Raw genomic sequence first — 11597 nt, 5'->3', positions numbered from 1 at the left:
TTCGTTCCAAGAAATATAGAAAACTTTTGAATCACTCCCAATAAGTGAAGACCAAATGCAAATTAATTAATCTGTTCAAAAGCTACCTAAACGTTAGAATATCTGGAAACATTGATTACTTAATAAACTATCTATTGGCTACTTATGTAATACAACCTTTTCTGTGTGTTACAGACTTTGAAATGCAGGTGATTAAATTGGATGAGTCTGTTGAGCAACTTAAAGAAGCAACTGAGGTAACTTTATCAAGAAGATGTTGTGTAAAATTGTTTTAATTAATTAATTAATTAATACCAACTTGTGGTAGCTTAAAATGCTATTCCAGTAGGCTCAATTAATAGATTTCTTACTGAGCTTAGCTTAACTGAATTTGCCTTTAATGCATTGTGTAATTCAGCTACTTAACACTACATTAGAAACTGATGACTGAATTTTTTTTATTTTTTATTTTCAATCTCAATCAAGGTGCAGAAAGATGACATTATTACAGAGCTACAAGACTTAAAATCTCATTTAGAGGAAAAAGTAAAAGATTATGTGAGTTTTACACATCTCCGTATCCTTATACAAAAAAAGAAAAACACTAATTCTATGCTTGTAATCAATACATTTTTGGAAAACTGATTTTCTGTATGTAGCTGGTACTCGCTTAAAATTGTAAACAATTCAAATTTATCTGAAGGTAGTTAACACAAACAACAAAAATATCAGTGTGTTCCACTAACTCCTGCCTCACACTCCTACATCAGAGGAAGAGCAACAGTAAAAGTATGTTGAGTAGAGTTGGAAGTACGAGTATGAATGGTCAGGATATCTCCACGTTCTATGCAGTCCATAAAACTTTATCCTGACTAATGTACTGCGAGCTACTGAATATGTGAAGACTAGCTTGATTAAGTATGTGTGCATACCACTTCTGGTGGTTTTTGTTCATTTTTTGATGTTTGGTAGCCTGAAGTAGCTCTGAAAACATTTATAGTTAATTCTGTCACTCAGATCTCTAACCTTGTAAGCTTAGCAACTTGACCCTTCTTAATCTTTGACTGTCTGCATCACTGCAACTTAGTATTTCCATGGTATTAAAGCTGACTGTGATGAGTAGTCATGTCCTCACCTATTACTTCTTCCAAGAACAAGGCTCCAACTCTATCTGTGAGATTGTGTGGCCTGAACACTTCTGAGGCTTTTCTTTTCATAAGTTACTAAAGATGAATAATCAGTCCTTGGCAGTGCCAGCATGGCTTAACAATCGTCATCTTGTAAGTAAGGAAGCTTCACTTGTGGTCAAGGACACAATCTAAAATATGCGTGACAGAGCTGACTAAGCTTTAAGGTTGGATTATATCTGTCACGATGAAAGTGATTTTAGCAGCTTAGCTGAAGTGTGATGTGATGAACTTGTATGAGAGCTGACCATTTGCTCTTTGACCATGTTTGTAATTTTGTTGACTTCTTGGAAACAGGAAATTCTTTGATAAACCGGTAAACTCTTGATTGTGTGCAAGTCTTTTACTTTGTAACCTGCTAGGCTCTTGCTTTCCCTTGTATACTCTACCGAGTATTGTACTTGTCATTATCTGAAGGTGTACTTGTTCTGTCTGCTATTGAGATTTGTAACTGATGTCTGTAGAGTCACCGGGTAAATATTTTAGCTGTATGGCTTTGTGTAAATATTTGCCTACAGAAGATTACTGAGACTTAAGTGCTCCTTTTGTTAAGCTTCAATGTAACTGATCTTATATCAATACAGGAAAAGACTACCTACCATTTAACTACCATTAAAGCAGAACCGGCAGAAGAGAACACTAATAAAGGAACTGAAAGCAGCCAATTTTCAGTGCTTTCAGTTAAAGCACTGAAACAAGAGAAAACTGAGTTGGAAGTGGGAAGAAAGCACAGTACTGACGAGGATAAGCCTACTGTGGAAGAGCCACCTCCAAAGAAAGGTACAGTTTCTTCCATCGTTGAACAGGGTGTCTTCCAAAACAATAAATTGCTTCCTATTCCGGATAGGAAGCAAAAGGCTGTGAAGCGCGTACCTTATGGTATAAGGAGAAAAGCCACTGTGTTCAACTGTAAATAGAAGTAACTGTTTTCTTCTATTTGTGAGTATTAATAGCATCCAATTTCAAAAACTGCTTAATATATATTCTTTAGCTATGTTAAATATACACAGTAGAACAATGAGCACAGGTATGTTGTGCTGGTTCTTTTGTAGAATTAGTTATATAAGTAGCACGAGCAAAAGTGTTTTAGGAGATGCTAGGTTATCTCAGCTTCAAGTTCAGGGTATTTACACCATTCTCTGAGCTTTTAGGTCTTGTTTCCTATGCTCTGTAATAATGCTTTTTCCCTACTTCCTGTGTAAGGAGCTTCTAGACTGAACATTACACATCTTCTCCCTAGTCTTATTTATCTTGCTTTAGTGCTTGCTTGTTGTTTTCAGCATAAAGTGTTTAGATTACTTATAAATCATATTCCCCTCACTAGCGTTGCTGGGAGCAGCAGTCAAAACCCAAAACCTGGTTTGGGGTGGAATACGCCACTGCTGTTTCTTCAGTATGACTTTTAAATCAGTTGAGGGCTGTATATAAAACTCCTTAGATGAGTTAAGACGCTGTTTCCATGCAGTACATGTGAATCTGTATGTAATGCAGGCTGCACGTGGGTGCTATAAAATTCTGCATTGTAGTAATAAAAGGACTGTACAAGAATCACCATTGAATATATTGTTGTGGTGACCCAATGCCTAGTAAGTCTTGACTTATATTTATTTTTTTTAATACTTAAAGTATGCATATTATGGAATGGACATAACTGGATTCTAAAGCAATGATGAAATACAGCAGAAGTCGCTTTTGATAGAAAGAAAATGCATGTGATTTTAGCTAATTGCTCACCAGTTAAAGAAAAAAACAGCCCCAAGCTAATGGAATATTTATGGAAACTTGAATCTGCAAATTTGTACAACTTTATGAGTGAACTTTATATGCAAAAGAGTAAGTGTGGACAGAAGTAGGAATCCTCATATTTTGTTTAGAGATCAACTGAATAAGAGAGACAGATATCAACACTTAAGTGATCAACTTGTCCAGGGTTTTATCTTTCTTTTGAAAGTAAGAGGACTGTGAGTTGGAATGAAATTTCTTAGAAAACTGTTTATCTACCATTTAGATGTAGATGGAGTGATTCCTGGCTGCCTTATAGGGATTGCTGAAGCACGGAAGATAGAAAGAATATAGCTGTGAATTATCTATCTCGTTCCCATGTTTCTTAAATCTAATTAGATTTTCTACTGGTGTGGAGTGGAAGGTTTGAGTAGTGCCATGGTAAAAGTGTTCTTCCAGACTGAAAACCTTTTGCTGTTAATTCTGTATAGAAATCTGAGGCACCTGATTACGTGTCCAGAGGACTTTAATTCCTTCACTAGTATCAAATACTATGTGATGTGAGGGCATGGCTTGCATATTATGACAGTTTTTCACTTAGAAGTTGCTACTTGGTGTTGTGAACTGCTATGTAATAATGATTTTAATCAATCTGAGCTACATTCCTTTTCCCTTTTTTGTTTGTTTGTTTGTTTTACAGTAGTTGTAAATGAGAGAAAGAAAAAGAACACTGTAGAGCAAAAGAAAATTGAACACATGAAACAAAAGTGCTCCACGTACCGAAAGGAAGTACTAGCACTGAGGGAAAGAACTGAAATCTTGGAACGTCATTTAACTGTGCTTGAAGAACAATGCGGAAGAGAAAAAAAGAAGATTTCAGTAAGCAGGTAACAAGCCTGCGTATTGAGCTTTCTTTTTCTGAAGAAACAGCTGATGTCCTCCGTGAACAAATTCTGCAGGGTCAAGCTGACTATCGGGAAATTGCTTCTGAACTGGATGAACAGAAATCTATAAATATGACACTAGAAGACAAAAATGCACAACTAACTAACAACATAGAAGTTGCCAAAGAATGTATAATTGACCAAGTGTCACAAGTAAAAGAAATGCGGACCAAATTAGATGAATTATACAAATGTCACTTAGAGTTTCACGTCATCAGTACTGACTTTGTCAGTGTAAAGGATTCCTCAGACTCTGAAAAAGATGAGCCAGGGACATCTCAAATTAGTTCTGCATGCATTCAGTCACAGACTTCTTCCATCTCAGATCTTGTGCAGGACCTCTCCTTTTACTATAGTCTTGAAAGGATTTGGGAAGTATGCAGAAGTATTGTTGATGTTTCCTCACAAAAAAGTCAGCACATCAAAGCACTGCTTCAAGACAATGAAAACCTAAAGGCGGGACTGAATAATGCTGAAAATCATAATCGTCAACTTGTAATGAAGCTATGTGAGATTACAACTCACACTAGTCAGGAAGATGATCTTGTGAATCAGTTACATGAGCAAATAGAAAAGAAAACTCAGGACTTTGAAGAAAAGACTGCAGAAGATCAGAGAGTGATTGCACAATTTCAGGAGGAAGTTGCCAACTGTGAGGTAAAAATAAGAGAGCTCGAGTATCTCCTGGAGGCTTCCAAGACAATGGAAGACAATGTGTCAAAACTCAATGAATTACTTAAAGAAAAAGAATCTATTATTGTTAATCTAGAGACAGTTACAGCAACTCTGCAGGAGAAGTCTGCTAATGCAGACAAAAAGGTTGAAGAGTTAAGTAGCAAAGAAGCAAATCTGATTCAAGAAGTTATGCAGCTGAAAAACAGCTTGGAGCAGGTGAAACATTCTCTTCGGGAAAAGGAAAAGAGTGAAATGGAGAAAGTGCAACATATAGAATCGTAAGTAACCACTGAGTTAACTTAGAGCCCTTTGAGAATGAACTAGAGTTAAAAATAGTTAATGGGAACATCCCTTCTACTTAATGCATTTGCATGCTTATCAATGGCCAAACTACTACTTTAGGATGCTTTGGTATGCTACTTGAGTTCCAAGGGAAAACAGGAGTGTGCAAGGAAATAAAGAATAATATGGGAATTTCCGGTGGTTTTGTTGTACATCCCTCAGACTAGCATCTGAATAATTTATTGCTTCAGAATCTGATTATGAGAAGCAAGCTGAAATTCAAAAGTAATTGTTTAAATCTTGTCACTGGTCTGGATAGATTTAAGAGTCTATTTACAAATAGAAACCAACAGGCACGGCATGGATTAAGCTGTAATTGCTGTTTCCATGAGATGTGTAACAGTAATGTTCTTTGTCTCTTTATTTTTAACATAAGGCTAGAAAATATTCTTTCTGAGAGTTCTGCCCTTGTACTGAATTTGAAAAAAGATTTGCAGAGGAAAGAAGAAGAGTATGCAGATCTAAAAGACAAACATTCTGATGCCGAGAAACAAATTCAGGAAGTACAAAGCGAGGTTTGTAGTCAACTGAGCTATTTTTTTCTGTAAGATTATGCTTGGCTTTCTGCTGTTAAAACTTCTCAAACTTTAACTATGAAGCTGGAAATTTCACTCTAGTGTGGCTAGCAGCAAGTCTTAGGTAAAGTTGCCATTGAAGCTCTAGAGGGGACCAGAAGTTAAAACATGGTTTCACATAGATAATGAACAGAGGAAAGTAAAGTTGGTTGGTAGTCTGGAATAAGGTTTGTGAAGAGAATAGCTGATCTGCCTCTGGAGGGGACTTGTTATTATCTCTACGTTACTGGTGACTTGCCATTGGTATCCGTGGTAACTCCAAAGCCTAAAACCTAAGTCTTGTGAAAAAACGCTGATAACTGGGAAGAAGAATGCTATTTACTTGAAGAGAAATAGACTAATTTACAGAGGCTCTTTAATATAAGTATGTATATTTTTTTTCTTCAGTTTCAGCTTCAGTGATGTTAATAGTTAAAATTTAATTATTAAACAAGAAGATATCTTAAAACCCATTTTGCAGGATCTTAGTCTGGAAGTTTATTGGGTGCGCTTGGGGTGGAAAATTGAAGCTTAAAAATAATTCATGTCTTCCTTGGTAACCTTGCACTTGCTGTCATTTTCCTACTCAGCACTTGTTTGTGAATTCCTCTTTATTTAACAAAGAAGTATTTGGCCAGGTTGGATTACAGAAGTCTTTTAATTACTAGCGCAACGACACATCATCAGTAGGGTAAAACTAACCTGTCTCACGACGGTCTAATCCCAGCTCACGTTCCCTATTAGTGGGTGAACAATCCAACGCTTGGTGAATTCTGCTTCACAATGATAGGAAGAGCCGACATCGAAGGATCAAAAAGCGACGTCGCTATGAATGCTTGGCTGCCACAAGCCAGTTATCCCTGTGGTAACTTTTCTGACACCTCCCGCTTCAAACCCGGAAAGTCGGAAGGATCGTGAGGCCCCGCTTTCACGGTCTGTATTCGTACTGAAAATCAAGATCAAGTGAGCTGTTAAGCGAGCTGTGCTTACATTACAGGTGTCCACGATGCGTTCTGTGGAGGAATCCCTCAGGAACAAGATGGATGAACTTGAAAGGATTAATAACCAGTTTAAGGATGAGCTGGATTTTAAAGACTCTTCTATCCAACAACTGAAACGGGTATTTTACTTGCTCTTAATTTTTATTAAATGAATGATGCAGGTTTTCCAAGCAACAGGAAAAAGGTCAAAAAAAAAAAAAAATTGGAGCAAAATGAAAGTGGCCAACTGAAATTAGTGGTAGACCATGAAAGATATTCAAATAATTAGTCACTACAGAGCACTGGCAGATTGCTTTAAATACAATAAACTGCATAGTAAATACATATATAATACATGCATATAACCTGATCTTGTTGAGTGACATCACGATATGTTAATTGAAATGTCTTACCATAAACTCTTTTTATCAGCTTGAGTCCTTATTTATGCTATATGAAAAACTTATTAATTCTAGGCTGTCTTAAAGATTCTGCTTGTTTCTACTGTGTATGCTTTTCTTTCAACATGAAATATAGGAGCTGGAAGAAAAGGACCATAATATTCAAAAGTGGCGTGAGGAGAGAGATCAGTTAGTAGAAGCTTTGGAAGAACAGCTCAAAACTTTGGCTCCTAATGCCATACAAAAAGAGACAGAAATAGCAGAACTGAGACAATCTGCCTTAAAGGATTCAAGCAAGGTCAGCTCTCCTTTCCTCCTACCTGCTTAGCTACCCATAAATTCTGTAAAACTCCTGTACCTGCTCTTTTTATTCTGGGTGTGGTTCTGTTCTTGAACACTGTCGTATTGACATCATGTGCAACTAACCAAAAAAAGCACCAGATTTTATTTTTGTTCTTCAGAAACAGAATTTCTGTTAATTACTAAAATTTCAAATTTTTCAGTAGTTCAGATAAACAGATGTCAGTTTGATGCTTATGATCCTACAATCAGACTGGACATCTGTAGCTTTTTCCGATAATTCACAGCATTTCCGGATCCCAAGCTAGGCTCAATACTCAGATAGTAGTTCTGTCTCAGGTTTCTTACTTTCTTTGCTTTCTCTGAGGTAGTATCTACAATGGCATGAAAAGACAGAAGGGGACGTGGAGAGAAATTAAGGGAAGCATCAAAAAGCAGAGGGGGGATGATCTCTGGAAGTTGCATTTCTTATTTCAACATCCAGCTTTTAATCAGGATAGCCAATCTAAGCCGTAGCATAGAATTTCAGAAGCTAAACAGAAGACTAATGAGTTGTGCTCTTTTGAGAATGTTTGGATTCACTTTCTCTGAGAAGAAAGATGTTCTCATAGCAAAACTTCCCCTACAACTGCTGACTTTCTCACAGTACCGAGGATTTGGGAACAAATAAAAGCTCGGGTTATTATATCTTAAGGGAGATGAAGGCTGAAGCACATAAGTAAAATAGAAGAATCAAAATATATTGTATTACAACTTCCCAGGCAATTCTGTGACTACTGCACTTGTAACAGTGACCATACAAATCCGTGAAATGTTACTGTTCTTGAATAGTTACGTGTTCTAAAAACTGATGCTACTAAGTAATTGCAATACTGCTTGTGTGTGTTAATTCCTTTTGCCAATCCCACAACTCAGCAGTTTTTACTGTTTATTAGGATAATGCAACTGTGATAGAAGAGTTAAGAAAAGAACTGGCTGACAAAGATGACTTTATAAAGGAATTAAAACAACGCATTAACCACAGTAGCCCTCAGTCTTTACCAAAAATACCTTTACTTGAAGAAAGACAAAGTAGAAGGAATGACTCTAGTAGAAGGAATGAAAAGGTATGATTATATTTATAGAAAGTAAGTACTTAACATCTTGTTAACCCCTTTTTTTCTTCTGTTTTCCTAGGAGATACTGGAGCTGGAATCATTTTTCTTAGCATATAGTCCTTTAACTACATATTCAGTGATGAGTACTTGTTGGTTCTTTTTGTCTTCCACTCAAACATGAGCTCTCATCTTCTCAAAAATATTTTATTTACTAGAACACCATCTCTCTGTGTACATTATGGAACTTTTCCATGCAGTTTTCCATGTATTCGTATGTGGATGTGAAGATTAGGCAGAGGTTTAGCCTTCGGTGTTCTAACATAGCAGCTGTGAGCGTGCAGAGTATGGGGGGAATGGATGACAAAACGACCAGCGTTACAGATTTTGTCCCTAAATAATGACTTGCTTTCTCTCTTTTGGAGGCAGAATACTGCCTGAGACTGTTAGTGAGACCCAGTAGGGTGTATCTGAAGATCACACAATGAATAGATGTTACTACCTTCCCACACTTGTGCTGTGTTTCAGCTTACGTGTTCATGTGGCGTCTGAGCTTGAGGTTTTACACTGTAACTTTAGAAAACTCGAGATATTTTGGAGGTCTAATGCATAGCCTAATCTTTACTCCTTTTAAATATTTACAGCCTAGGAAACAACAAAGCAAAACTAAAACTGGAGAAAGTATTCCATTAAGATGCAAAGCTGAAGACAATTATTTGTCATGTCGATGTACTAGGAGCCTCACTTCATTAAATGAATCTGAGGTTAGTATGAAACTTCAGATCTGAAAATGTTGTGATTGTATTGCTTTTGATAAGGAATGAGTAGGAAAAGATCTCATGTTCTCTAAACAATTCCCAAGTTTTAATTTATTTATCCCTTTCAAGGTGATCAGATCACCTGTTTTTATAGCCTTTGATAGGAATAAAAGCTGTTGAAACAATTGTGTGATGAATTTTTGTCAGGTGCTGTTGAAAACTCTCCTCATGTTAATGCTTATGAAGTGGCTCATGATTCGATAAGTTACTTGGAAAAAATTCATGGAGCCACTGAAACGGGCACAGCAAATTGAACTTATTTTCTTCCTCTACAGGATTTCTGGACATTGTTTTGTTAGCAGATGATGTTAATCATTCCTATATAAGTTTTTAATTGCTAACTTTCATAAAATGGCAGTTACATATATTTTAAAAACAAAGTATTTATTAACCAGCTTAATTCTTGGAAATACAGTGGGTGGTGATACTCCATTCAGATTCTTAGCAGAGCCTGATAAAGTGGCTCTGACTACTTTTTGTCTTTCTACAATCTTTGGTAACTTTTTGAGAGGAAGAAGACTCCCCTCAGGGGGTTGGAACAGTGTGAGTAGTAAAAGCTGCTAGTCTGTGTTTGGGACACTGGAGTTTGCTAGTTACTAGCAGCAGTAGAAGCAGCCATCTACCATTTTCTGATGCCCCCAGCAGCCTGTCTTCCATGTGTTCAACCAGCATCTGAACTCATTTTTGATATGCTAGCTGAATTCCTGCCATAGAGAAGGAGGAGTCCAGGTGATCTCAGTTCTGACTTTGTTGTTCCTGTTGAGAAAAACAGGATTGGGTGGATTGTGGACAGTAAGTGCTGCTGGGGAAATGCATACTGACATTTCCCTGTCACTTAGCTGTGCATTTGCTGCCATTTGACCATGAGCAGGTACATGATAGCCTTCAGCTTAAGTACGGTGTCATTGCTTGAATGTCTGTATTCTCTCCAGGGAAAAGATAGCAATGGAGTTCTTTAATGACTTGTACTGGGCTTGCACCTTGCCAGCTGGACCTTACTTATGTAAATAACATCTCTAGTGTAGAAGAGGAAGGGCAAATTCTATAAGATTAAGCTGGAAGTTAATCGAACACTTGAATCAAATGCTCCTGTTCCTGCCCAGTTCTGACGCAGCAGAGTTGAGATGAAGAAAATCGTGTCAGTTCTACCACCATTCTCTATTAAAAAAAAGTGTAGTTGTCTGTGCCCTTGAGAAAAAATGACTTGTAAAGTATCAGGCTCAGTTTAACATGGGGAACTTTTTTTGTGATCATAGATTGGAAATAATTTTAAATGTAACAAGTTCTAGGAAAGAAGGGTAAAACTCTGCTGTAACTGAAATAGACTCCTTCTGTTACAAGTGTTCTTACAGCAGGAAAATTGAATGCTTACATATCCTTTTCCAGATGCTTTATAGCTTTTTAATCTCATGGCTACCTTAACACTTGCACTTAAAATTCTTCTGTGCTATCAGGAGCATTTGGAAACTGTCCTCGACTCTTCTGGAGTGTCCACAGAAAATGGCAAAACTAGTCGGTTCCCAAAACCGGAGCTGGAAATCCCACTGACACCTCTGCAACCTGATAAGATGGAGATAAAGCAGCACGGCAGCATGATACCTTTAGGAGTGAAAATGCCTAAGGCAAAAAAGAAAAGAAGTGATGACATGGATGAGGTATGACCTAGACCCAACAGAAAACAAAATATCTGGTGCCTTTTTACCATTCTCATTCAAGCATTAAAAAAATGCTATTTCTACCTCAGTAAAGTAGTTGAAGAATTTAATCAATGAACTGCTTTAATGAACAAAACTAATAGCCAAGCTCAGTGATAATGGTTTAAGAGAAGGGAAATTCTCTTAACTCCATTGTGTATTTTCTTTGAAACCTGTAGACATAAATCAGCTTTTTAGACATCATGAGATGTCTAATACTGATATCTTAATGTCCTGTTTTTATAATTGAATGCTTATTTATTATTTGATTTACAGTGGAATAGTTACCACTAGCAGATACTTCCCTACTATTAGCAAAAGTGTTTAAAGTGTTCACTTTTGTGACATCAATTGTTCTTTCCAAAAGAATCATGGCTGAAACCTGTCTTATTTTCCCAGGATTTGGTGAAAAGTGAGAACACGAAAAATACAAAATCTGTCATGGCTTTTAATTCCCCCTTTTGCAAGTGACGAGAAAATGGTTGGTTTTTGTTCTAGTTTTGAAGCTAGCTTGGGACTTCCTGTAATTGTTAATTAATTATTAATTAATTGATCCTGTAACACGAAAGAAGCAGTGTCTTATCCTTATGTGTATACCTGAATGGGAATCTTACATGCTTATGAGCTCTTCCTATTAAATTCCATAAGCTAACCAAAGGGCAAGTCAGTCTGTCCCCAGAGCGTGTAATGGCTGTACTGTGTAATGATTTGGAGGGAAGGATATTGCACACTGAATAGTTGGGAAGAGAAGCTTTAGTGTATTATCGTGTGCTTTTGTAAGTGAAGCCCTTGTATTAAACTAAGGTTCATATCATTAATATGCATGGCAGTTATTAAAAACAGATGTTCACATGTGATAGCAGTATCCTTGGCATGGTCAGAGTATGAGTAGTAGATTTTTCCCATC

The 11597-nt window shown here is 36.9% G+C and overlaps 1 protein-coding gene across 1 annotated transcript; it reads left to right on the top strand.

Moving 5' to 3' along the window:
• The first annotated feature begins 468 nt into the window (after nucleotides 1–468).
• LOC146755875 (kinesin-like protein KIF20B) lies at nucleotides 469–11161 on the top strand. The gene is made up of 10 exons (XM_085525086.1): nucleotides 469–537; nucleotides 1751–1946; nucleotides 3589–4785; nucleotides 5226–5364; nucleotides 6401–6523; nucleotides 6921–7082; nucleotides 8020–8190; nucleotides 8823–8942; nucleotides 10451–10651; nucleotides 11090–11161. The coding sequence occupies exons 3-10, from the start codon at nucleotides 3740–3742 to the stop codon at nucleotides 11159–11161; spliced, it is 2034 nt and encodes a 677-aa protein (XP_085381212.1). The 5' UTR covers nucleotides 469–537; nucleotides 1751–1946; nucleotides 3589–3739.
• The last annotated feature ends 436 nt before the right edge of the window (nucleotides 11162–11597 follow it).

Source organism: Coturnix japonica, chromosome 29 (assembly GCF_054131305.1).
Source record: "Coturnix japonica strain WE chromosome 29, WE-NBRP24, whole genome shotgun sequence".
Taxonomy (NCBI): Eukaryota; Metazoa; Chordata; class Aves; order Galliformes; family Phasianidae; genus Coturnix; species Coturnix japonica.
This window is presented reverse-complemented; position numbering and strand designations above follow the sequence as displayed.

Coding starts and splice junctions, on each gene's coding strand:
- LOC146755875 (XM_085525086.1), top strand. CDS start 3,740: ATGCGGAAGAGAAAAAAAGAAGATTTCAGTAAGCAGGTAACAAGCCTG. Junction 6,524..6,920: donor CTATCCAACAACTGAAACGG/GTATTTTACTTG, acceptor CATGAAATATAG/GAGCTGGAAGAAAAGGACCA. Junction 10,652..11,089: donor GAAGTGATGACATGGATGAG/GTATGACCTAGA, acceptor TTATTTTCCCAG/GATTTGGTGAAAAGTGAGAA.